Source organism: Malaya genurostris, chromosome 2 (genome assembly GCF_030247185.1).
Source record: "Malaya genurostris strain Urasoe2022 chromosome 2, Malgen_1.1, whole genome shotgun sequence".
Classification (NCBI taxonomy): domain Eukaryota; kingdom Metazoa; phylum Arthropoda; class Insecta; order Diptera; family Culicidae; genus Malaya; species Malaya genurostris.
Genome location: NC_080571.1, coordinates 57,178,085 through 57,204,818, shown reverse-complemented (window position 1 = coordinate 57,204,818; position 26,734 = coordinate 57,178,085). Strand labels below are relative to the sequence as shown.

General features: G+C 37.4%; 1 protein-coding gene across 8 annotated transcripts in view; it reads left to right on the top strand.

The window, feature by feature from the left end:
* The window catches only part of LOC131430197 (probable WRKY transcription factor protein 1), a 235,564-nt gene that overhangs the window by 165,686 nt on the left and 43,144 nt on the right, over positions 1-26,734 (top strand). For all 8 annotated transcript variants that reach the window (XM_058594933.1, XM_058594931.1, XM_058594930.1 and 5 more), the window contains exon 5: positions 18,602-18,860. In XM_058594933.1, the coding sequence (XP_058450916.1) occupies positions 18,602-18,860 (259 nt within the window). The remainder of the gene's footprint in view (positions 1-18,601; positions 18,861-26,734) is intronic.

The following is a 26,734-nucleotide window of genomic DNA, read 5'->3' as shown; positions in this document are numbered from 1 at the left end:
TTTCTACGCGAATTTCCGAAGTTACACGGTTTTTTTACGCGGGTTTCCGAAGTTATGCGGTTTATTTTTTGCGTGATATTTTTACTCTGTATGTATTCTCCGCGTCAAAAGAGACCTCAGTGTATGTAATAAGTAATGTTATATGTAATAAATAGTGTCGATTGAAAACAACAATATATTTTTAGAAACGATGCCATCATTTTTTTTCAGATGCGGTGCTTCGAATTGTGTATTCAAAATAACGCAAGTGATGGTCTGAATTTTATCATGGTACATTTACTCATACAAATCAGTATAAAATTTAACAAGCACCTTTGCTCTGTAGTTGGAATGATGGAATGAAAGATTTCAGATTATCAAGTTGGAGTAGATTCCCTGATTTCATACGACTTCAGAGATCATTGATGTATAGAACAAATATGTTCGATCCCAAAAACTTTCCTTGAGAATCTCCTTGAGCACTGGATGGTATTTCAAGTAAGTTGGTATCAACTCCCACGAACGTAGATCGCCTAGAGTAACATCTAGTTAACTGTAATAAAATGGTAATTTCATTATCGAATGTTTTTGAAGATGATTACCGATAGCGGAATACAAATAATTGGTTCTGTGAATAAACAAATCCAAAATGGTTGATATCTTCTGATAGATCTACACTGAAATCAAATCGTTTTGAAAATGTTCAATAAACCTTGATTTTTATTCAAGATGCGTTTTTATCGCATCGTATGATAGTCTGAATGGATTTTAATATGCCTAACGAGAATGTTGAATTCGCAAAGAAGTCGACCTAATAAGGACTCAAAATATAGAACACGGATTATTTACCTAACCTGTACTAAATAAAATACTTCAGTACAAACAAACTGTTAGTGCAGTTGTTACTGGGCTAAACATTCATTGATAAACCCAAGCCAAGGAGGCACGGCGCACCGTTACGGAACGGTGCCGTCACGAGTTTGGCCTTTACCGGGGAAGCTGTCGTCAATCGACGTGACTGTGGTGGCTGTGTTCAGCGTCTTCTTCTAAGAGGTCTCATATCGCACAAAAAAAGGAAATCTCGCGATACACGATATGAGTCTCACGTCAGCATTGAACCATACGAAGCGGAACGCGTTTTGTTCAACTGGCTGACTTTCTGTATGATTTAAGCTGAACATTTTGCCTCTTAGATGGCGGTTTTGCTAATAATGGTTTATCTGTATAGCTTTCGACAGTGAGCAACGATTCTGAAAATTTGAAAAAAAGTTTTACATCTGTGCATTACTACTATGTTTGGGAACTCTAATGCCAGGATGTTTTCTAGATTATAACTTTCAAGCATCATTCTATTGTTGAAACGAAGAGGAAAAAAATTCTGGATCGAATTATTTGCTTGTATATATAGCAAAACTCATTTTTGCTGTGAATCGCTATCCTCCTAATTTAGGTAGAGTCTACATTTTCCGAATCGATTCGGGTCATTCTCAAAAGTTTCTCATTCTTATACGCTTACGTTGCTTATTCGATTTAAACTTGATCCTTTACTCACTTGCAGTTTTCGAATGAAATCGGTTGAATCGAGAAAATTGTGCGAATTTAAAATAGTGCTATTTATCGGTTACAGCACCGGAATCGGATGTGCCCACCATGTCCTATTACTACTAGTTTCGAGGTTTCATTGTATCTTCGGAACAAGTTCAATCATCGCTGAGTTTTGTCGGTTACGTCATTTATGCTATTATTTCACCGGAACGAATTGTTTAAACGTGATCTGTGATTTCATCATAGCTTTCGAACGAGATCGAGTTTGTCGAAATATATTGAGATATCTCCGAGAAAGAAGTGCATTTTGTCGATTACGTCACTTATGTGATTACATATCTAGAATCGGAAGTCTTCGTCCATTCTACAATATTTATATCGACAGTTATCAAAAGACATCTTTCAATTTTCAACTGCACTCAATAATTTCTCCACAATAATTTGAGCTTTTCGTATGATGAGCGTTCACATAATGTAGCGTTATCATTTTCCTCCAGCTCATTCTGAATTTAACAATGTTCAGAAGGTATACCTGTTTCTACCATAAGTACAAAAAAAACTTGTATTAAGTTCAAGAAATAAATCTATAACAGTTAAATAAAACTATTCATATCTAATGGAAACCATTGAGTTTTATAAAAACTTTAAATATGGTTGATATGGCCGACCAAATGATGAGAAAGTACCCCATAAATTGCAAATACTACAGATGGCCTAAGCATGTGTTTTACAACATCCTCTATTCAACCAGCAAAAACGCATGAATTCACAACAAAAAAAAACGACCGTTATATTTTGCTTAAGAATGTTTTAACCCAAACTTATCAGGAAATAGAAAAAATTCTAGACCGTTGATAAATCTCAATTACAACCACATCCTTCCATAACACAAAAAAATCCAAATGAACTATTGCTCAGATAACAGAAGAAATAATTCCTCTTCCAGTGCAGAACATTTCTACACGATTCGTCTTGTTTCAAAGAAGTTCCAAATTAATTTTGGACATCCATTTCAAACTTCTGACGTGGTCATGTTCAAAAATCGTCAGGTTGTTGAAAATGACTAAATCGATCGTATCCAGTGTTTAAGCTGAAAATTTTACAAAAAAAAACTTCTAATTTGGTCAGATATTTGAAGCTGCGGACAAATCCTTTGGTTTTTCGTGACAAACAAGTCTTTATTAGAATGTAGAAGTAGAAATGTTTGAAAGAGCTTATTCTTCCGTTCATTAAAGTTCATAATGGACCTGTGGATTTGGAAAGCTGTCACAACAGTGGGAAAGTGCTGCAGAGTTCACGGGATGGATTTCTTTGAAAGGGGCATCAATCCATCCAACTGTTCTAAATTCAGTCTATTTAAAAATATTGGACAATCGAACACAAAAATTGATAAAGGTAACTCGGAATGCAACAGAGTTGAAGAGATGACGGAACAAAATAGTTGCTCAGGCTCGCAATCAGTGAGTAAATAATGATATGATAAGTGATATTTGAAGAAAATGTTCGAGATTTTTTCAAAATCAAGTTGGAATATATTTTTGTTATTCTGCTTTTAAAATGCAATTTATGTTGGGTATTCAACATTTTTATTTTATTAACATGGTTTCGAGAGAAATCTGATTTTTTAGCATTTAGCTGCTGAGCAAGCGTTGACTGTGATTTTGAATAAGATTAAATTTTTACTTATGAGACAGCAACGATATGAAAAGAAAAGGTATAATTTTTCTAATTATTGTTCTCGTTATGTTGCTCAAATTATGTATATTCAACTAATAATTTGAAACCCCGGCAGTTAAGGCAGTCATTTTTATTCAAACGCAAAGGTGTCAAAAAAAACATTTTTAGTAGAAATAGGTATGCATGAAAACGCGGTAGAAAAAAACGGCATTGAAACTGTAATCACACTGTAGCTTCCGAATGAACTTAGTTTGCCAGAAATCGGCTTTGGCATGTCTCAGAAGTTTGAACAGATTGAAAAAAGTTATGTTTGTCGGTTACGTCACTTATACCATTTTACCTACGGAAACAGAAGTGTTCTCCATGGGACTTCCGAACGTAATTGATGGCTTCATAGTAGCTAAGTAACAATCGATTGGCTCATTTCAAAGAAAATGGACAGCGGCTCGTCGGTTACGTCACTTATACGATTATACCTCTTAAGCCGGAGCTGTTAGGCATTAGCTTTCCGAACATGATAAACGGCTTGATAATAACTTCTATACAAGCCGCCTTATCCAAATCTGGATTCGTCCTTGAGAAAATCAGGTGTATTGTAAAAAGTGCAGCTTGTCAGTTACGGCACTTATACCAATACATCTTCGGTACCGAATGTGGCTACCATGTGATCTTTGAACTTGATCAATGATCCAAATGATTGCCTTAAAATGTTAAATTCGGTCCAGTCACGTCCAAGAATTGCAATTTGTCGGTTATGTCACTTATTCGATTATATCTCTAGAATCAGAAGTGTCCGTTAATTGATCTACGAAATCGATAACTAATCAAACAGAAGCTTCCAAACGAGTCTTTGATTGTTGAAATGGGTTCAGCCATCTTCGTGAAAATTGAGTGTATAGGAAAAGTACGGATTATCGGTTACGTCACTTATACCTTCATATCTCCGGGACCAAGAGTGTAAGCAATCCTTATTCTTTCTATAGAGAAAAGTAAAACTAGTAAACAAAATTTCATGCTTTTCAGATGTTAATTGCAATTCTATAATCAACATTTTTCAAAACAAAAAAATATTGGGCGGTACATGCGCTTCACCAGGTGTCGAATTGAAATAAATATAAGAAGTACTGCTTAGTGGTGTGGCACGGAAATGTAAAAAAAGAGTGTTAGAAATAGTTACCTTTAGAAGCTACTTATCTTTTCCAACTTTCCTTCAACTCACGAATACCATTTGAAGCAATCCAGTTGTGAAGCCATTTTTTCATCTTTATAACTAGATGTGCGCAAGTGCATGAGTTCGTCAGACATCGTTGAAAACAAATGATTATCGGAAGGGGCTCAGTCTGGAGAGTAAGACTGGTAGGCAAAAGTAACACATGGATCAATAAGTCCCGAGACTAACAATGGAAACAACATTTTTTTCAGCTTTCTTCACGTTTCGCCTTCGGCTCATCAGTGCTTAAAGCAGTTCAAATTGAACTGCCATCTCCGCCTAACAGTTCAATTTGAACCGCTAAGCAGACGCAAAGTTTACACTATTTGTGTAACGACTTTTTGGATTTTGCACCGAGATGCTATATCCTTTCTGATGGCTAGAACGAAAACGAGTGACGACTGACTACTGGTCGCCGCAGAGTGTGAACATTTAGGGGTTTTTTGGTTTGTACAGAAAAGCACATATTTTATTTCAGCTTCTTTCACGTTTTCGTTCTAGCCATCAGAAAGGATATAGCATCTCGGTGCAAAATCCAAAAAGTCGTTACACAAATAGTGTAAACTTTGCGTCTGCTTAGCGGTTCAAATTGAACTGTTAGGCGGAGATGGCAGTTCAATTTGAACTGCTTTAAGCACTGATGAGCCGAAGGCGAAACGTGAAGAAAGCTGAAATAAAATATGTGCTTTTCTGTACAAACCAAAAAACCCCTAAATGTTCACACTCTGCGGCGACCAGTAGTCAGTCGTCACTCGTTTTCGTTCTAGCCATCAGAAAGGATATAGCATCTCGGTGCAAAATCCAAAAAGTCGTTACACAAATAGTGTAAACTTTGCGTCTGCTTAGCGGTTCAAATTGAACTGTTAGGCGGAGATGGCAGTTCAATTTGAACTGCTTTAAGCACTGATGAGCCGAAGGCGAAACGTGAAGAAAGCTGAAATAAAATATGTGCTTTTCTGTACAAACCAAAAAACCCCTAAATGTTCACACTCTGCGGCGACCAGTAGTCAGTCGTCACTCGTTTTCGTTCTAGCCATCAGAAAGGATATAGCATCTCGGTGCAAAATCCAAAAAGTCGTTACACAAATAGTGTAAACTTTGCGTCTGCTTAGCGGTTCAAATTGAACTGTTAGGCGGAGATGGCAGTTCAATTTGAACTGCTTTAAGCACTGATGAGCCGAAGGCGAAACGTGAAGAAAGCTGAAATAAAATATGTGCTTTTCTGTACAAACCAAAAAACCCCTAAATGTTCACACTCTGCGGCGACCAGTAGTCAGTCGTCACTCGTTTTCGTTCTAGCCATCAGAAAGGATATAGCATCTCGGTGCAAAATCCAAAAAGTCGTTACACAAATAGTGTAAACTTTGCGTCTGCTTAGCGGTTCAAATTGAACTGTTAGGCGGAGATGGCAGTTCAATTTGAACTGCTTTAAGCACTGATGAGCCGAAGGCGAAACGTGAAGAAAGCTGAAATAAAATATGTGCTTTTCTGTACAAACCAAAAAACCCCTAAACATTTTTTTGCAAATTTTTTTTTATTCATCAACATAATCACCTTTTAGGGTGATACAATGGTTCCAACTTTTTACCAATTTTTCAATACCATGTTTATAAAAAATTTATCTTTCGCTTCAAAATAAGCTTCAGTTTCAGCGATGACCTCCTCATTTGAGCCAAATCTTTTTCCCTAGAGGATTTTTTTTTAAGATCAGCAAAGGGGGCTAAATCTGGCGAGTATGGGGGGTGGGGAATTGAACGAATTGGGGCAGATCAAAGCCCAATTCGTTCAATTTCTGAATCATCGACTCGTTGCTGTTTTTGTTCCATCGAAAGCAATCGCGGCACCCACTTGGAAAAAACCTTTTTCATGCTCAATTTTTCATGAAGGATAGTAAATACATTTCCATATGATATCTGTGTCATCTCAGCAATCTCACGGAGCTTCACTTTACGATCTTTCATTATAATTTTTGTCACTTCACTCACATTTTCCGGTGTAACGGCTTCCACAGGTCTACCCGAGCGTTCCGCGTCATTTGTGTCGGTACGACCACGTTTAAACTCGGCGAACCACCGACAAATCGTTGCTTTTGATGGACAAGAGTCCGGATAACATTTTTCAATCCATTGTTTCGCTTGCACGGTGTTTTTACCCATTAAAAAACAATGTTTTATCAAAACACGAAACTCGGTTTTTCCATTTTTTAAACAAACTACAAAACGACTTTACTCCAACCTCGATAACTCAGCTGTTTCTGGTCGGATCGACTTAAAATTTTGACCCGTTTCAAGCAAAGGTTAGTACTCTAGAGAGACGTGGTTACTGGTTTACTACGAGCGCCATCTTTGCTTTAGTCTAGGGACTTATTGATCCATGTGTTACCCATCCGAGTTCAGAAATTATAATTTCGATCACTTTCATTTTGAGTGCAGAGGCGTTTTTTTACTCCGAAATAAGGAGTCTTGTAACGCATTCTGATGCAGTAAATGTGAAGAGTTTTGCAGTTGATGTCGATGGTTGCCAACATGATCATGAACTTAGAGAAGCACCTTTCGCCGATGATAACGCAAATAGATGAATAATTTGTCGCTAATTTGTTGCTAATTAGTTACGGTAATTTTGAATTCGTTGCTCATTTTTTTTGTAATTTTTTTGAGTATTCCGCTAAGTTCATATGAAGTTAGCTAAGCCCCTCTCTCAAATATGCTTCAAAGCAAAGCGAATCCCAGTGAATAATTTGTTGCTAATTAGTTACGGTAATTTTGAATTTGTTGCCCATTTTTTAAAACTTATTTGAGTACTATGCTAAGTTCATATGAAGTTAGCGAAGCCCCCCTTCCAAAGATGCTTTAAAACAAATCAAAGCCCAGTGAATAATTAGTTGCTGATTTGTTGCTAATTAGTTACGGTAATTTTGAATTTGTTGTTCAAATTTTTTTTGTGCTTCGCTAACTTCATATGAACTTATCGAAGCACTTAACAAAATAAAAAATAAATTGAGCAACAAATTTGAAATTACCGTAACTAATTAGCAACAAATTATTCACCTACTTGCGTTGTCAGCGGCGAGAGGTGCCTCGCTAAGTTCATGCTCATAAGTTCAACCCATGATTTGGTGCGTTTGGAGCTCTTAAAATAAGTCCTTTCTTCATCTTTCGTCACAAACCGGTGCAGAAAACCCGTTTTGTTTATGCCGAAAAAGAAAACAAACATTATTTTTTACTTTTCCTGCTGTAATTCAGCTCTTGATGAACTCATTTTCCAACCTTCTGAATCTTTTTTGTGACATATAGACGATAATAAATGGCTTGGTGAGTAACGTTTAATTTCTCTGCCATTTGTTTTAAAGTTTGGATATTGTCTACGTTCAACAATTCTTGCAATGTGGCATCTACAATTTTTTTTTTTGGTTGACCTGTGCGTTTTTGGTTGTTATACTGAAATCCCCGATTCGAAAGCATTTAAACAAACGTTCACAAATCACGATCTATAATGCATGCGTTCCTTGAGCTTCATCAAAAATTTGATGAGATTTAGTAGCACTTTTTTGTCTAAGCAAAGTAATTAATCAACATTTCCGGCAATTACACAATACAAGTAGGTTTAGAATTTTCCCTACACAAAAATCTCAGAATTGCGGAAGCAAATGATGTCCTCATGGTAATAACCAAATCATATATATAATAGGGCTGAAAAGTCACCACTTGTGGCTGAACACCCAATTTAAATCTTAATAATTTAATTTTAACTCATATTCCAATAAATAGTTATTTAAAAAAAACGTTTCCGGCAATTGCTCTTTATTTGACACGAATTTCGACTTGTTCACTTCACTAAATGTGTATGACATTAGTTTAAAAAAAATGACGCAGTAGTTTCGATGGTGAACTAATCTCTGTTTGCAGAGATATCGCTTGGAAAACCCCCGCAAAAATTGGCGCACCTGATAAAATTGAATCACTTCAAGAAAATTATTAAATGCGAGGGAACCCAGTTTACTATATCTCAAAAAAGTATTCAGAAGTGCGAATTGAAAACTTTGCAATTAAGTTCTTAAATAATTTTGGAGAACTTTCTTCTGGATAATTTGATATGTTGAGTTATTCAGCGGATTTTCAGTGGATAAAAACGAATATTGTTTTCACACCCAACGTTTCGACGCTATTGGTTTGAGCCTTCTTCAGGGAAAAAACGAGGAACAATAACATGCTTTTCCCTGAAGAAGACGCATTCCAATAGTGTTGAAACTTTGAAATATTCGTTTTAATCCACTGTTAACTGAAAAGCCGCTAAATAACTCAACGTTCGATTAAAGCAATTAAGAAACGATATTTGTATATTCCCGTCACTTAAGCTGAAAGAGGTTTCGTATGTACAAAGTTATTGAATACACACCATATTGGTTACCGTCTTTCAGCAAGTCTAATTCTAAATATTTGAAACTTCCAACAAAATATATCAAATTAAATTTTATAACGGAAAAATCATAAAAAAATCACACAATACCTTCATAATTCCAGTGTCAAAAGGAGCTCACTACCATAAACTTGTCTCAGCTCTTAGCTCCAAGCAGAAACATTGACCTGTATGAAAGATTTGAAACCAGTCAAAAATGCCCTCGGGACGGCATTGTACTTTTCACTGGTGCCACTAGAGAAGTAAACTCAACATCAGACAATCCAAATCCTGTCTAACCGGATTATAACGAGCGACAAAAGTCATTTCATTTCGCAAAATAGCCTTTCTCAGCTCTTCTTGAGGTTCATGATAACTATCGTGTCTAACCTTTCTTTCGGGACCACATTCCGAACGAAATAAACTCACTTGCATGCGTGGAAGGCTCGGGGATTCGGAGGGGAAGATTACCCTTCTCACATAACCAACCGAGCAATCCGTGCGGGTTCAGCTTTGGTTTCCCAGCCTGGCGGAATGTGGCCGGTACGAAACCAGAACGGCCGTCGTCCAACAGAATTCATTACAGCTCATTATACGCTTGCTAGTTATGAGTTGGTTTCACTACTCCGGCGACTGTGACTCGGCAAGTTTTTTTTTCAATTGCAGAACAGCAAGGGAGTAATTTGCAAGCACACTGTTAATATCGGTGCAAACAGGTACTAGCAGACGGGGGGCGCTTTGTTGGGCGATCGACCATTTAATTGGGTAATATTAAGTGCGACCTTGCTGATTACTAAATTAGTTAGCACCTGACATTCCACCGTACGTACCCAGTAGGCCACGAAACGGATGCTTTGTAGAATGCAAAAAAAAACGTAGCGCTCCGACAAACTTATTAAGTCTCTTACTGACCGCCATCTTGACACTTGATTTTGCGTTTTCAAAGTACCGCGCAGCTGCATTTCTGTACAGAACTGGTTTGGTGAACAAGCCACGCATGATCTTGGCCACGAATGGGTTCATTAAAGAAAGATTAGCTCTGAACGTTGAAGAATAAATATTCAACCTTGACGTTATTAGTTTTAAAGTCAAACGCAATAATTGTTCGACATATGAAACACGGCACTTGACAACCATCACATGTTTGAAAAACACGCTATCATTGGTAACACGGTCAGCAAGTATTAATATGTTTATACAAAAACCAATTTGCGGTACCATTTCTCGTCCAAAAATTTGGTCTCGTTAATAGTTTAAATAATCAAACTTATAAACTATTATCAAAAACAGATAAAGCATTGACATATTTCTGATCGGAAATAGATGAAAGTTGTTTGGATCTCATTTCTGCTACAACTTTTTGTACTACAATTCGGTATGAAACTAAATGTCTCGAGTCAAGATTTAATCATCTTGCATGGAAAACTCCGAAGCACAAAGAGATTGTGCCCCAATTATGATTTTCACCAGATCACGACGAGTTTTTCAAAAATCCAAATTCTGGTATCGATTCAAAAATCATTTATACAGACTTCAATAAAGTAATTGATCGTAATATTCAGCACGATAGGAAACATTACTACTGAACAAACTCTATGAAACGTCTATGAAACGATTTATGTGACATCTTTCATCCCTCAGGGCTCTCATCTAGGTCCTTTTTACTTTATCATGCATGTAAATTACATTCCCTCATATTCAAATACCTATATCCGAAAAAACCTATAATCGGTCAAATTTAAATTTCGCGTAATATTTTTTCAATCGGTTCTTTTTTTTGGCAGCACTGTTTTGTTTTTAACGGAATAACCACTGTGAAAACAACGCGTTCCCGTGAAACATTCATATCAACTGACGGACAACGAGAATAAATTTGGAAACCGTCAAAAAATATCAATAAGAAACGACAGGCGATATTAGCATTTAAAAATGGTCAGTAAAGGATATTTTGGGCCTCAAACGAGTCAAATCTCGATTAGTGCCAAATTGGTATTGGTTTTGGTTCTCTTTTGGCTGTTCTCCAAATTCAAATGTCACTTCGGGGAACGCATTTCGAGTCGATTGAAGGTGGGTCGAGGGTCCAAGTGAGATGATTAAAAAGAAAGGATTTTTCATTTTGGAACCACTACTTCCTTTTTATGCGGTTTTATTTTACGCAGAATTGCCAAAGCTATGCGGATTTCCAAAGTTACGCTGATTTTCAAGGCTGTTCGTTTTTTTTTGTTTTGTCTTAGAAATGCATGAAACGTCGAGACATGGTATTATCAGGGTGGCAAGTGACCGGGAAAATCGGGAAAAAGTCGGGAATTTGATTTCACCGGAAAAAACCGGGAAAAAGTCGAGAATTGTGGTGAAAAACCGGGAAAAATATTACTAGCTCACCTATGAATAACAGCATAATGATTTTTTTTTCAACAATTGAAAAGTAGGAGACAATACCTAATTTTGCGTTTGAGTGAAATGTTCAGTACAAGTGCTAAAACAACTTATTGTTCCATACAGTTTCTATGTTGAACATTCCATTGGAAATTGGGCCAACACCCCATGTCTCGTTCAACGATTTTTAGAAGCTTGCAGGCAGTTTTAAATAAAACAGGAAGAATAAGAGTTTTTTTAGTTGTTATCAATAACAGCATATTGAAAGCTCATTTTGAAAAATAAGGATAATTTGGATGCTTCTGTTGAATTTTTATTAAATTTTTGAATAAGTATTCAACACACTTGCAAAATTTATGACAAAATCCCTAGGTAACATAGGGAAAATTTTTAATAAAATTATTGAAACTGGTTTCTGAGGACCAGTATAGAATCTTAGAAAGATTTAGAAAATGGATTGATTTGTTCAGTGAATCTATGATTCATTTTCTCTTAAAGGTCCTCAACTATTCCATAGTAGGATCACAAGAACGTTGATATTGATGTAGATGAAGGTGAATATAATTTAGTTTGAGCTTTTGGAACTTCAATAAAGTAATGATTTAAATTATATACGGCTATATCTATATTTCCCACAATAATTTCAGGGTTTACATTCGATAGTATTATAGTCGATTAATTCTAAGCCGGTAGAATATACAACTAATTGTACTATTCATTGCTTAATTTGAAACCATGAATATTATTGATTGATCTGCTAGAATCAGATCAATTTTAGAAAGATTTCTCATAGAAGATAAATTAGTTAAGCTATTGGGAATAAAACTGGTTTAAAACCAGCGGAGAGTTTATCATGAAAAACTCGTACTTTTTGATTATTTTTCTGATTACTCTACGAGTATTTAGAATCCTATTAGGAAAAAACAGATCGATATATTGTGCATTAGATACATTAAAAAAATGTGTTTTAAAAGAGTAAGTCGTGGCACCCGAACGGTATACGTACATCTAATGATTTTAAACTCAATTCTTTTACATGAAAATTTGAATTTTTGGTCTGACAGGACTTTGTTAATAATTGGTTTTATGGTTTTCATCACAATCACAGCATGATAATTCATCTGAACTGTGAAGATAATTTTTCTACATTTCTTCGCTCCACTTCATACTCTGAGTATTTCACAGCCCTTAACAAAATATATACAGTCCGGCTATGATCGGCGCTGTGAGGAATTTACCAAGAGAGAATCGCAAGTTGATAATTATAGCAAATAATTCGACTTGATGATTCTGATACTTGGTTACAATATACAATATTTCAAAACCCTGGTCTGGAGCATTCACATCTATTTTCATATATACAACTTATACAAAGGTTATAAGCACATAGTTAGAATAAGCGGCAATAGTAAAATGATTCTTTCGCAATTATCCACTTCCTGTATAGAATCGGATCACAAAACGGGAATAAGCGACCGTTTGTTGCTTCAGAAAGAATCCTCACAGCAGCGTGCTAACATTTGGTTCTCAAACAGGTCATCAAGAGAAATTCGCTCTCGCACTGGTGTCCATTCTATGTTATATGAACCATGACGGTGTTTTGTTGCTGAGATGATATCCGTCTCTCTTTGATGGCACTGATTGAATCGTGTGAAGAGTTGGTAGATAGCGTTCTTTGATACGATAAAAGTCGTCCTTGGCCATCATGCCGTTTATAATTTTCCCGCCGAACTGAGATTTTCACTTTCACTTTCGGAATGAGCGAAGAAAGCTCTGTGCAAAATGATTTGAAGTTGCAAGCATAGATTGTTGTTGTTTTCTCCGAGTGGCAAGCGAATGACTTGAAAAAGGCTTACTTTTCTTACATGTTATAATGAATATTTTCTATTTATACATCAAAATGCCTGGAAAGAGTTTAGGACCTATTACGATGATCCTTTTCGGACATGGGATATTTGTTTAAAGTTTGAATTAAAAAATGTTGAAAAAAAACTAAACAGGGGAGATTTGAGCCTATTTCAAAAACCGGGAATTTTTATATCAAAAAACCGGGAAAACCGGGAAAGAGCCGGGAAATTGAAATCGGCAATTCACTTGCCACCCTGTATTATCCTGAAAAAATCTTTTTATGTCAACTCTCTAACACTAACACATTATCGATTTTCGTCAAAAAAGGGTTTTTTTGAGATTACACCTGATCTCGACGTTTCATGCATTACTAAGACGTTTGACATCAACAAAAATTTTCGATTTCGGAAATCTCCCAAAGTCTCAGAGTAGACTGCTTTAAAAAAAAATTTTTAGCGAGTTCGGCTCAGTGGCTAAAAAGTGAATTAATTTATCAAAATAGTCGCTTTTTGGAAAAAATCTAACAAAAATCGTTTTTTTATCCACCCTAATGATCTTAATATTTTAATATTTTTCGTTTATCACCCTAATTGCAAAATGAAGAAATATAGTCTAATATTTTTCGATGGAGAACGATCGTATCACTATCACTATCACAAATTTCTGAAAGATCGTATATCTTTTTCACATGGAGTTGCTAAAATGAACGTCCGGTATTAGCTGTTATTTTCAGATATTTTGTTGATAATTTCATAAACTATTCCGAGCATTATCGCAGCTGGAATCAGAACTAAGTCTTAAAAGGGTCATTTATTAAATTGAAACTCCAATTGTCATTATGAAATGATAAAGAAGTTTCATGTAAGAAAGGTCACGTCAAGCAAGAATGCTTCGAACTGGAAGATTGGATAGTCTACCTTGGGTACGCAAAAAATTTATTAGTTGATATCCGACATCACGATACTCCACGCATTTCCAAACGACATGATCAATATCAATTCGAAGGAGATGTGCGTCTAACGTGTAGTGATTGGACAACGTGTAGTTGCCCAGACTATTGTACGAATGAAATCCCTACTCACATCCAGTCCTCTGAACCATGCCTTTGTCGAAATTTTCGGAATAATTGAGTCCATCCACCGACCCAGATCATCTCTATTCCAAGAAGCTTACCAGCTGGCAAGTGGTCTTTGGCGAGTCGCGCTATAGAATTCGTTGAAAGCAATCGGTCTCTCATAAATTTCACCGTCAATAGCACCACATTTGGCTAAAATATCGGCTCTTTTATTGCCTAGAATGGAGCAATGAGCCGGGACCCCCAAGAAAAAAGGTTCATTTTTGTCAGCAGCGTTTGAGCGAATGGCTTCAATTGCACTCAGACTATCTGTGAAGAGAAAATAATGGTTTGGAGATAATGTGACGATTACACTCAAACTATAATGAACTGCTGCTAACTCTGCTATATAAACAGATGCAGGTTCTTGAAGCCTAAATGAGGCCGAAACATTATTGTTGAACATACCGAACCTTGTCGCCTATTCAATTCGTGATCCGTCCGTGTAAAATATTTTCTCAGAGTCAATATGCCTGAACTTACTAGAAAATATTTTTGGGATTTCCATCGAGCGTAGGTGTTCCGGGATTCCACGCACTTCGCGCTGCATGTATGTGTCGAAAAATAGAGTTGAATCAGGGACTATTAGGAGGCTGACACGGATAGGAATATATCTTGAAGGGTTTATTTCCTGGGACCTATGGTTAAAATATACTGTCATGAATCTTGTTTGACATTGAAGCTCGACTACTCTTTCGAAGTTATTAATAATCAGGGTTTCAGTACCTCAGTACCTTATTAGCAGTCGTGATGAAAGCTTCCAAAAACGATCCTTCAAAGGAAGAACTCCCGCCAGAACTTCAAGACTCATTGTATATGTCGAATGCATGCAGCCTAAAGCAATTCGCAAACAACGATATTGAATTCGCTCTAATTTGATAATATGAGAGTTTGCAGCGGAACGAAAGCAAACGCATCCATATTCCATCACTGAAAGTATCGTTGTCTGATACAATTTTATTAGATCTTGCGGATGAGCACCCCACCAAGATCCTGTTATTGTTCGAAAAAAATTTACTCTTTGTTGGCATTTTGTTATCAGAAACCTAATGTGTCCTCCCCACGTGCATTTGGAATCAAACCACACCCGAGGTATTTGAAAGTCAAAACCTGTTGGATCATTCTTCCCATCATATCAAGCTGAAGCTGCGCGGGATCATGCTTTCTTGAAAAGACGACTAGGTCTATTTTCTCCGCAGATATTTCGATAACCAAATGAACAGCCCAAACGGACAAGTTGTCTAATGTATCTTGCAATGGTTTTTGCAAATCAACAGCTTTGGGTCCAGTAACTAAAACCACGCCATCATCTGCCAATTGTCTTAGTGTGCAGGGGGTTACTAGACAGCTGTCAATATCGTTCACGTAAAAATTATAGAGGAGCGGACTGAAGCATGAGCCTTGCGGGAGACCCATGTAGCTAATTCTGAATGTTGCCAAGTCGCCATTTGTAAAGTGCATGCGTTTCTCTGACAAAAGGTTGTGCAAATAATTATTTATAACCGCTGGAAGTCCATGTTGGTGGAGCTTGTCTGAAAGAACATCAATGGAAACTGAATCAAATGCTCCTTTCATGTCCAAAAATACAGATGTCATTTGTTGTTTTTGAGCGAAGGCAATTTAGATGTCTGATGAAAGCAATGCAAGGCAATCATTCGTCCCTTTATTTCAAACTGAGTATCTGACAACAAGCCGTTCGTCTCGACCCAAGTGTCGAGACGTCGTAAAATAATTTTTTCGAACAATTTTCTGATGCAGGACAACATTGCAATGGGTCTATATGATTTGTGATTGGAAGCTGGTTTACCCTCTTCCACTTGTCTCCAGTCAGGTGGAACAATGTTTTGCTCAAGAAACTTGTTAAATAATTCCAACAAACGTCTTTTTGCGAGGTCGGGCAGATTCTTCACCAAGTTGAATTTAATTCTGTCTAATCCAGGAGCGTTTTTGTTACAAGACAAGAGTGCTATTGAAAATTCCATCATTGAAAAGGGACTATTAATAAAACCATTATTTGGAGGAGATTCCCGAACAATGCTCTGCGTAGGAACAGAATCTGGGCAAACCTTCCTAGCAAAGTTAAATATCCATCGGTTCGAGTATTCCTCACTCGCATTGCCCACGTTACGATTCCTCATTCCTCTGTCCGTGTTCCAAAGAGTGCTCATTGAGGTTTCTCTTGACAAACCTTCGACAAAATGTCTCCAATAACTAAATTTTTTGGCCCGAAGTATGTTGTTGTACTTGGTTTCTAAAGCCATGAATTTTTCGAAATTCTGTGGAGTTCCTCCTCCTCCCCGTTTTAGAAACGTCTTGTAAGCATTTTGTTTCGCGAGTTTAGCCTCTGAGCACTCTTTGTCCCACCAGGGGTTGGAAGGCCTTCTGTTAGTCGTTGGCCCAGGAAAGCGTTTAGTTTGGGATTGTTCTGCTGCCTCCAGAATCGAACAGACGAGGAAGTCATATTCTTCAAGTGGAGGGAGCTCTTCCATTGAATTTAAAATACTAGAGATACTACTTTGGTATTTAATCCAGTCAATATTTTTTTGTCAAATCATATGGAATATTAACTGAAGTAGCAATGCAATTGCTATTGCTAATTGTGATGATGATTGATAAATGATCGCTACCGTGTAAATCAGGCAGTATTTTTCAGGCGCAATCTAGTCGAATTGAAGTCGAGCAAAGAGATAAATCTAGAGCACTTGGGGGTGCAGGAGGTCTTGGAATCCGTGTCATGCCACGATCTTCTATCATTGTAAACGGAACCCTACATAATTCGTGGAGCAGGGAGGGCTTCGACAATTTCATTAAGCTGTCGTTGTCCAACTTGAGCTCTTGGAGGAATATATGCAAATGAAGCAATGCAAATATCCTTTCTTTTATTGTTTATTTGACAAGCAACAACTTCTATACTAGAAGTTGAAGAGGAATGTTTAATCTATTAAAAGAATAGCATTTCTTAATTCCCAAAAGCACTCCCCCAAACGGAGAGTCTCTATCGAGACGTATAATGTTAAAGTCATTAAAATTTAAAGCTATGTTTGAAGTAAGCCATGTTTCGCACAAAGCAAATACATCACATTTTTGACTGTGTAATAAAACTTTAAGTGAATCAAGTTTTGGCATGATGCTTCCACAATTCCACTGCAGGACAGTGTTTGTATCATTTGCGGCGGGTGATAAATTATCCATCAAAAGATACAAACCCTGAGACAATTGGCCATTGAGCTGATAACTGCTTCAAAAAAGTTTTAGCTATTGGAAGGAATGCCGTTATAAGGGTCTTTAAGGGTTCAGATATATTGAATGCTGTAAAAATCCATTCTACAATTTCTGAAAACTTAAGTAATCCTGTTGGTGGCTGTGAAATGGAGCCCACTGGATTATTATCTTTTTCTGTACTAGATCCTGGATTGGTTTGTGAATTTGACAAACCAGGAGGCACAGTCTTTGGTTTTGACTTTTTTGGGTATCAATAGGTGAAGTTCAAATTGTAAGAGAGAGTCTTGGTATTACATTCCTTTTGTGGAATTTGGCCTTTCTGTTTCAACAGACTTCGCAGCCGATTCTTAGTGTACAGAATCATTGCATGGCTAGTGCTATGGATCCTACTGGCACTAAGATTCCTTCGTCCTATGCATTGAACCGTAAACCCGGGCCAGGAAATTGTAAACTAATTAGATTATTACACACCAACTGATCATTTGACTCAAACCGCATACCATGCCAGAACTGAAATTTCATAATATATAAATAAAAGTTTCGACACACTTCGTCAGGCACACGTAGCCATAGTCGGATAGTGCATATGCGCTGATTATGTTTTCTTCTGCCCATACATAGTAAATACATCACGGTGGCGTTCCCTCTAACCTATTGTTGCTACAGGCATAAGTTTACCGGTCGCGTGCCAGCACGTCGTCTCTTCACGAAACAAAACAACCTTTTTGAAACTGATTCAAGTTTTGCCGCCCGTCTCTTGGCCTTCACCCTGACTTTTTCGCTCACGGGAACTAATCACGGGTTGTGTTTTTTACCACTTGAACACCACTCACACACAAAAAAAGTATGCTTCAAGTCACCGTTATTTGGCCGTTTCAACGGCATCTTCTCACGGTTTCATCTCGAAGTGTTACTTGAATCGATAGCTACCGGTGGGTGAGTGTGTGTGTGTGTGTGTGTGTGTCTGTACACCCTCTAACGATGTGCTGTTGCGTTAAGCCGAACCAAATCGTACGTGATATTTAGAAATTAATTCCGTTTTTAAGTGTAATCGCGCTCACGTCTAATTTCCGTCCGGTAGTCGGTTGGTAAGAAGTTACCGACGGACGAACGACACGGTATTTGTACGGTTATTAGCTGCACCTTGCAAATCCATAACCAGTGGACTTTCTAGTGTGCATATTTGGCCTTAATTATCACTGTTTTTAAAACACTGTTATCATTTTTCTTTTCAGTTCAAAATCCAATTCGATGACTCATTAACATCGACCTTTGAGTATCCATCGGAAATATCACTGCTGGAGACGAACGGCTTCGAAGATGATTCTCCCAGCGGGGCCAAAAGCCTGGGACTGCTGGATGCTGCCAACGGTGAACCATCCACGGGTGATGTGGGAGGCGGTGGCGGCGGTGGTGGTGGAACCGGCGGTCTAGCCTTCGGAGATAACGGACTGCTGTCGCACAAGAACAACCTGCTTTCGTCGATGCCACTAGGTAAGTGTTCATCGCATCCCCCCTCCCCCCTACCGATTCCCTGATCCATTTTTATTGCTATCCTTAGTTTGGCCCGAAGTAGATCAATCAATCAATCAATCAGACAGATGTAGGCTAGTACAGATGCCCGGCTAAATATCTGGGGATCTGTTCAAAGTGCTAGCAATTGAACCGTACAGCAGTGTACTACCAATGTAAAACAGTATCTTGCTCATACAACTGGTCTGTGGTCATCAACAGCAATTACAAACACAAAGCATCAATCATCAATTGTTCAGGATACGATTATTAACAGTTGTTCAACTTTGCTCGACGATGGAAATTTCTCTGCAAATCGTTGCCAGTCTGCCAGCTGGCAATTAAATGCAAGTTTCACAGGCCGTCAGTCAGCCCAAGGTTTTCGCATTTGTTTGCACAGAGTGCAGCCAAGTATGGAGTTACACTTTAGTTGCAGTTTTTTTTTTGTTTGCCTCTCTCCACGGAGCACTGCTCAAATGCGGATGTTGTGCTTTGTCAATCCCCGCTATTTTCCGCATCTACTCTCTGCCACCACACACAACATAACCGGGGTTGGAGTTTGTAGATCCTGAACCTTGCATCTTTTGTACAGCTGCGGCGACGTTTTCAGTCGCAGTCGCATTCTCGCCGCTTGTAAAACAACGACGCCATATGTTCGATAGAGACTTTTGTGGTGTAGAACGGACGGAACTAAAACGGAGATATTCTGAACCGGTATTTGCCTTGTGGGCTGCCAGGAAGCAATCATAAATGACGAAATGAAATGATTTTACTTTTGCACTCATTTTGGGAAATAAAGTTCTATTTCAAGTTGTTGTGTGCCGTCTAGACTAGACTTGTAGACTTGTAGATTGTTTTTGAGAGTAGTGTATTTTTTAATCGGTGGATCAACGATTAACGAAGAGTCATTCAAAATTACATCGGTTAAAATCGTTTCCCTAACAAGTAAACCTAATAATGTTTCTAATATCTTGACTGCAAATTCTGTAACAAATCCGTCAAACTCCCGGACCTTCGGAAGTTTAGTATCACTTTTCTACATTTCAGTTGCAGTTGCATTATTTTTTTTTCGCTGTCAATTTGAAAACTTTCAAATCGACTCAGAAATGGATCAGATTTGTGACAATTTAAATAGGTAATAAGTCGCCACGTTTTTTTCTTAACCAATCACCTTATCTTGGAATTGCGTCATTACCTCGGACGACACAAAGTTCAGGGTTTTCAAAGTAAAACGAAATTCCCTATTTATATGACTTTGGCCAGAAACGCCCTGAAAAATTCGTATTGAGCATGCGATCAAATTACTAGGTGTTTCCGAATATCTTTTCGGATTAATGTTGTACTACACTGAAGTCTTTTTTATGCGGTTTCAACACGGCTTTTTTACGCGGATGTTCGAAGTAAAGCGATTTTTTAATGCGTATTTCCGAAGTTACGCGATTTTTAATTGCGAATTTCCGAAGTTACGCGTTTTTTACGTGAATTTCCGAAGCTACGCGTTTTTTTTAACACGGATTTTCGAAGTAACGCGATTTTCCGAAGCTACGCGTTTATTTTTTAACACGGATTTTCGAAGTTACGCGATTTTTTAATGCGGATTTCCGAAATTACGCGTTTTTACCCATTTTTATATATATAAATAATAGGTATAGAATTCGCTCAAACTTTAGAAAAATTTTCTGAGGCCCGGAGAGCCGATTGTCATATATCAATCGATTCAGCTCGACGAACTGAGCAAATGTCCGTGTGTGTTGTCAACTAAGAGGTCGAGATCTCAGAGATGACTGGACCGATTTTGATCAAACTAGTCGCAAATGCAAGGTCTCCCCGTCACCCTGAACGCTATTGAATGGTTTCGAGATAGAATGTTTACTTTTTGAGTTATATGAAGTTTTATGTCAAAATTTTCAGTTTATCGACAATATCTGTCACAATTGACCTTGAAAACAGAATATGTTTTTAGACTTAGATTCCGAACTTAGATTGAACTGTTTAAGTTTGCAGTAAGCAGTTCAATTTGAACTGCTCTGCACTGACGAGTCTAAGACGAAACGTAAAGAACAGTAAAAACGATTATGTGCCCTAAGCACAAACATAGGCTAACCCCTTTGAACTAGCCAAATAAAACTTATGTTGTGTACCGTCGTGTTAGTTATTGGTCATAAAAAATTGATTCAGGAGATATCGGTTATTGGCAGGGCAACCAAACATATTTACGATAAATCTATCTAGAAAATGACCGTTCGACTTTCGTCGACGTCAGCGAGGCAAATTTGCATACGCCGACTTCAGTTGGTAAAAGGTATTTAACACATTTTTTTATGGTCAAAAGCAGTTCAGGAATCAGAACTCAAGTGGCACGTTCCCCTAGTTATTTAGAGGTTTGTGCCTTGCCGTGTCTTCTTATTGTTTTCTTAATGGGAAGGGGAAGAAAATGTGAAGTGGTTGAAGTGGGAGAACAGCACAAAATAAAAGAAATAAACCGCTCTACATCCACGAAAGGATGTTGAACGATCTGAAGGAGCCAAAATGCACATTTATTAAAGCCTCCAAACCCCCGATAGGGTTTAGAAATTTTACGACACCATTCTGCTTTCCTGGATGAATGCAGGAGGATTCGCAACATGTATGAGGAGAAGCAAATTCGGCACCCTTATGGGTATCTATCCGCTAAAACCTTCTAGGGTAAAAACAGAAGAAGTTCATTCACTCCAAGATGAACGATTGGTCCTTACAATATTGGGTGTAAAACGATAGAATATCCTTCAATTTTAGTTCACCATACACAGATTCAACCATGTATGGAGCACCAAAAACCCGTGAATAGAGGCACATGCTAACAAAATTTTTTCATTAATCATTCGTCACAACAATTTAGCGAAATTTTGATGATTAAAAATAAGAAAAATGTCTCAACCAAAAAGAATAATACGTTTCTAAAAAAAATGTTTGATGAATAATTCGTGCATTTTTTGGTTTTTGTTGAGCCTAAAAATGCCCTATAAAGGAAATCAAAAATAGATTATGAAAAAAATCATTTGATAATTATTTGCTTTTCACGATTTGTCTTGTTAAGGTGAAATGTAGCGGAATGCGAAAATCGCGTTTTTGATCAATTATTCAAAAACTAGACCGATTTTCGAAAAACCAAAAACACTTAAGTTTTCGAAATCAAATTTATCATAACTAAGTATTCTTAGAATTTTGAAATTTTGCTTCGCCGAGCCGTAATTGGTTTTTGAAATGTATAAACGGTTACTGCTCCGTTCCACGGGGATGATTTTAGAACTGAAAAGTAGTGTTTGTAGCAGAACTTCACAAAGAATCTAAAATGCAACTCAAAATTATAAAATTTTCGCTAAAATAACCTAAATTTGAAAAATTTCACATAAACTTTTCCGAATTTTTTTATTGCTTGCGCGCTGCTGTTTTGTATTGAGGTGGTGTGAGAAATGCACGGTGGGCACGATGGCATTATATCGTGAGCAAAAATTACATATAAAATAATGACGCGAATTTATGCAGCATTGGGTTTTGTGTTGAAATAAAAACGAGTTGAATACAATAAAATGGGTATTGTAAGAAATCGTTTATTTTCTAAGTAACTGTCATTTATAATGCTAATAATGTCCAATTCTGTTGACTTAAATGCACTGATGTTGCAGAAGCAATAAAGCTTGGCTGTGTAATATTGTATAACAGGTGTTATTTTAGAGTGTAGCAATTTTTATAGCAAAACTAAAACTTCATCACTGACAAGTTACTGAATGAAATGAATACAAGCCAAATATTATCGTTCATTAACCTGATATACAAACAAAGTGATAAACATTGAGGGTCAGCTTCGATCCAGTCAGCATGAAAACTTATTGGAATTCATTGATTTTCCAATAATTATTAATACAATGAATCAACCCTTGATTTTGCTTTCAAAATCGATTGAATAATAATGAGCTACGAAATATCTTTATATTTAATTTCGTGCCACAAATATGTGCTTGAGAAAAGATTCACTAAATAATTTTAACTGCATGGTAAGTTATAATTGGAATGTATTCCAATAATGTAATCTAAGAAATTATTAAACTATTGATGATTTCTGGCACCGGAGGCCAGAGGACATTTGATCTTCGGTTCGTTATCGTTGAAATAGACATTTCTAGACTCATTATGCTATAATTCCGAAAGTCGCTTCCGAAAAAAGGTTAATGGTAGTTTCTGGTACTATAAAGTTTGTTCATATATACGAGCATTATCGATAACTGACAATTTCCAGTATACGAATTTTTAGCGGCGGATGAAATCCCAACTTCATCATCCATCTTATGAGGTCCTGTCTCGTAAGATAAAGATGCAATAGTTACATCATCCCGCATTTGAAATTCAGATGCTGGAGTGAATTACGTAGCCACCTTAACAAGCCTTACCAAAAGCTTTTTGCTTTGCAAAACCAACAAACGACTCATAATCGTAACTGTTCAAGAGATATATGAAAGATTATGTAGGATATAACGCTTGGCAGTGTGATGAACTAACACACTGGCTTGATCTCCACTAGAATTCATATAATATGAAGAATACGAAGTCACCGCTCGACGGAGACCTGTTATACGGCAAATATGCCGAAAAATGGACATATTTTCTGTCTATGCCTTCAACTAGATAGTCTAACTGTGATACGCAAGAGCAAAGTCCACAAATGTTCCGTTTACGACTGCATCCGGCAGTCATTCAGTCAGCGACACGGAAATACACCTTAACTAGGGAACTCCCGTTTGAGTGGCTTTTTACGACATAGAACAGGAAACCAGTGGATCAATTCTTGGTTCAAATAAAACCGCCGGATGCCACACGGCTTACCTGTGTGGTGGAGGTTTTTCTTAGCCAGTTGTGAACCGCTACCGACACTACACGACTATCTAGTCTTTTTCCATTGGTAGCCGAGCAGCCGGAGCTTCAAAATCGTCTTTCATGTTTAATAAAAAAGTAATTGTTGAAACTCTATGACATGCCTCTGTAATGAATCGAGCAAATCAAGCTGGAATCAAAGTGCAATCATGATGAAACGGCTCGGAAATGTGAAATTCATCGAAGTAAATTTTAAGTGGGATACTTAATAAAATTGCACTCTAACAAAGATCGAATTGCCAGAAGCTACTAAATTGAACACCTTTGCTTGCAAAACACTCTTTTGAGAATCCTATTTAGACAACTCGAACAGAGCGAAGTTCCGGGAAGGCGGAAAACAATTATAAACCTGAAAATCCAAGCAAAGGCTCATCGCACTTACCTTTCGCCAAATAAACAAAAAACCGAACAAAACCAATGATACACGATCCATATTTATTTCAACAATCTGAACCTTTGTTTAGGTTTAGGAGATCTACTCTTTAGGTTCAGTGCTCGAATTTTTGCAAAGATATTGGCTCTAATTACGACTAATCAGTTGATTGTAGACCAAATAATTTATGGAATAATTTGGTGCCTTGACTTATACGATGAGAGTTAGGTACAATAGCTCTATTCACACTTAAACTTTTTGAGTTCACATTAGGAGGAAATACGTCTAAGCGATGCTCCTTTTTTAAGCGAGATCAATTACTGCCTTTCGATATACTTCCTATGATACAACGAATTTTCCATTCCACATCAAGTGGACTGTATGTATTAATTAAATACAACCTATATTTGGCATTCGCTGTGTGTGTTTTTTTCCTACCCGAACCTGCTTCATTTGTAAGACATTGTAGAACGAATTGTGCATGAGTTCAATAACTTTTTATAGCGATTCCCAAACATCATGAACAAATTATTGTGTAGTTGAAAACAGCAACAATGTTTGGCAGCCCACTGCAAAGTCACGAAATGCCACGGAACTGTTGTTCCGGTTGATCATATTGGTCTGTGAAATCGCCGATGTACCAATCAACTCGTTATGTTAGGTTACATCGAAATTAGCTACTATTTACCCAAACCTCCCCAATCGAATCACCGGTCGGATTTTTCAATTTTCCACAACATCGAAAAGGCTGCCGTTTCGATTGGTTTCGTGCTGCCAACGACAAATGATGCGTTGTATTTTTTTTACGGCGCGATGCCTTTTTGTATGCACAGTGAAAATTATGTGCTCGTTTTCATTAACATAATTTGGAGCACGAAGATTCTCCAGTCCAGCGAAAACAATGTCCGCTTCCTTCGGTAAACGTTTTATCTGTTTTGCGTAGGCAAAAACAGTGAAACATTTGACTGTTCTGCTTGCTGATTATCATTACCGGCATACGGATGTAATATTTTTACGCTTCAGTAAATCTTTGAAACATGTGCTGCCCCGAACTGTCGGAGTTCTTACTGGTGCTACCAAGCCATAACCATTTCAATGGTTCTCTACTCGGGAGTGGGTCATTTCGCCGAAAGCCATTTCACCGAAAGTGGTTTCATCGAATGCAATTTCACCGAAAGTCGTTTCGCCGAATAGGTCATTTCGCTGAAAGTCGTTTCACCAAAAAAGGTCATGTCTTCTGTATGTTATGTCTCCTGTATAACTGATGTGGCGCAGCCACATAACAGAAGCCAAGATGGGTCGGCGGCACAAAACCGCCGAGGCGACACCAGCTGAATTGGCCGCCGACCCACCGTCGGAAGCGGCGGCCTCTTGCATGCAAACCTGTAACCGGCTCGTTTGCCCGGTCTACTCAAAGCTAGGTTTCTTTGCTTTAGTTAGGTCCGAACGAGCGGTAGCAAGTTCGGACAGCACATGAACCAAAATGGTGTGGCGTAGCCGCATTAGATATCTTTTCATTTTCACCTAATAAACGGAAAATACCACATACATTTGCCTCGTAGATATACCTATGCAATTGCTTTGAGGCTTAGTAGCTAATAGTCAAAAAGTTTTCTTGGGAACTTTTCCGAGGTTCACGAATCAATCTTTATTCAAGAGTACAAGAATCAATCTTTTTTCAAGAAGTACAATTGTAGGTCAACAAAACGGGCGTTAACGCTATCATCTTTCATTTGTCTTTGTTTTAAATTAATTCCAATTACGATTTCAGGATTCGACGAAATGACCCTTTCGGCAAAATGGCTTTCGGCGAAATGGCTTTCGGCGAAACGGCTTTCGGTGACATGACCCTGATTCCTCTACTCTAATAAAAATTTTGACATCACCGAAGAAATTCGTCCACAATTTTGACTCATCTTGGTTTATTTTAGACTATAGTATCTACAATTGACTAGTTGGGTAGCGATAACCAGAAATAAAAAAAAAATTTATTTAAATTTTGACCATTGCTTTCTACATATCTTGACATTTATGGATACCTCTCCTATTAAAATTTTCGTCCTTTGCAACAAATCAATGACACCCAATTTTCACCTTCTTTGTAGAAAGCAAAGTGCTATTCAGCCAGTGTATGGTCCATAGGGATGGTACTCGGAAGGTAAAGTATCGATACCTGGGGTATCGGGATATCGATAATTTATGTATCGATACAAGGTGTCGAAAGGCAATAAAGTATCGATACCTGTAAGGATCAATTGATACTTGCGCAGCAATCATTATGATGTACAGAAAGATGTTTCCACACAGCAAAAAAAAAAACATTCAATCTCAATGTGATTATTAATCGATGTGAAAAAAATATTAGACGTATTGAATATCAAATGCAATGATTTTCTGTTTTCAAGAAATATTGCAGATAAATCACACGTTGTGACATCGAAATCAGTAAATTACATCCGCTTGACTGAATACTTAGACGATTCTGATGAGAAATTATGCATATTTTCGTGTAATATTACAACATTTAGATTGACACCAAGATTGTTGTAATATTATATCGTAAACGCTGTACATC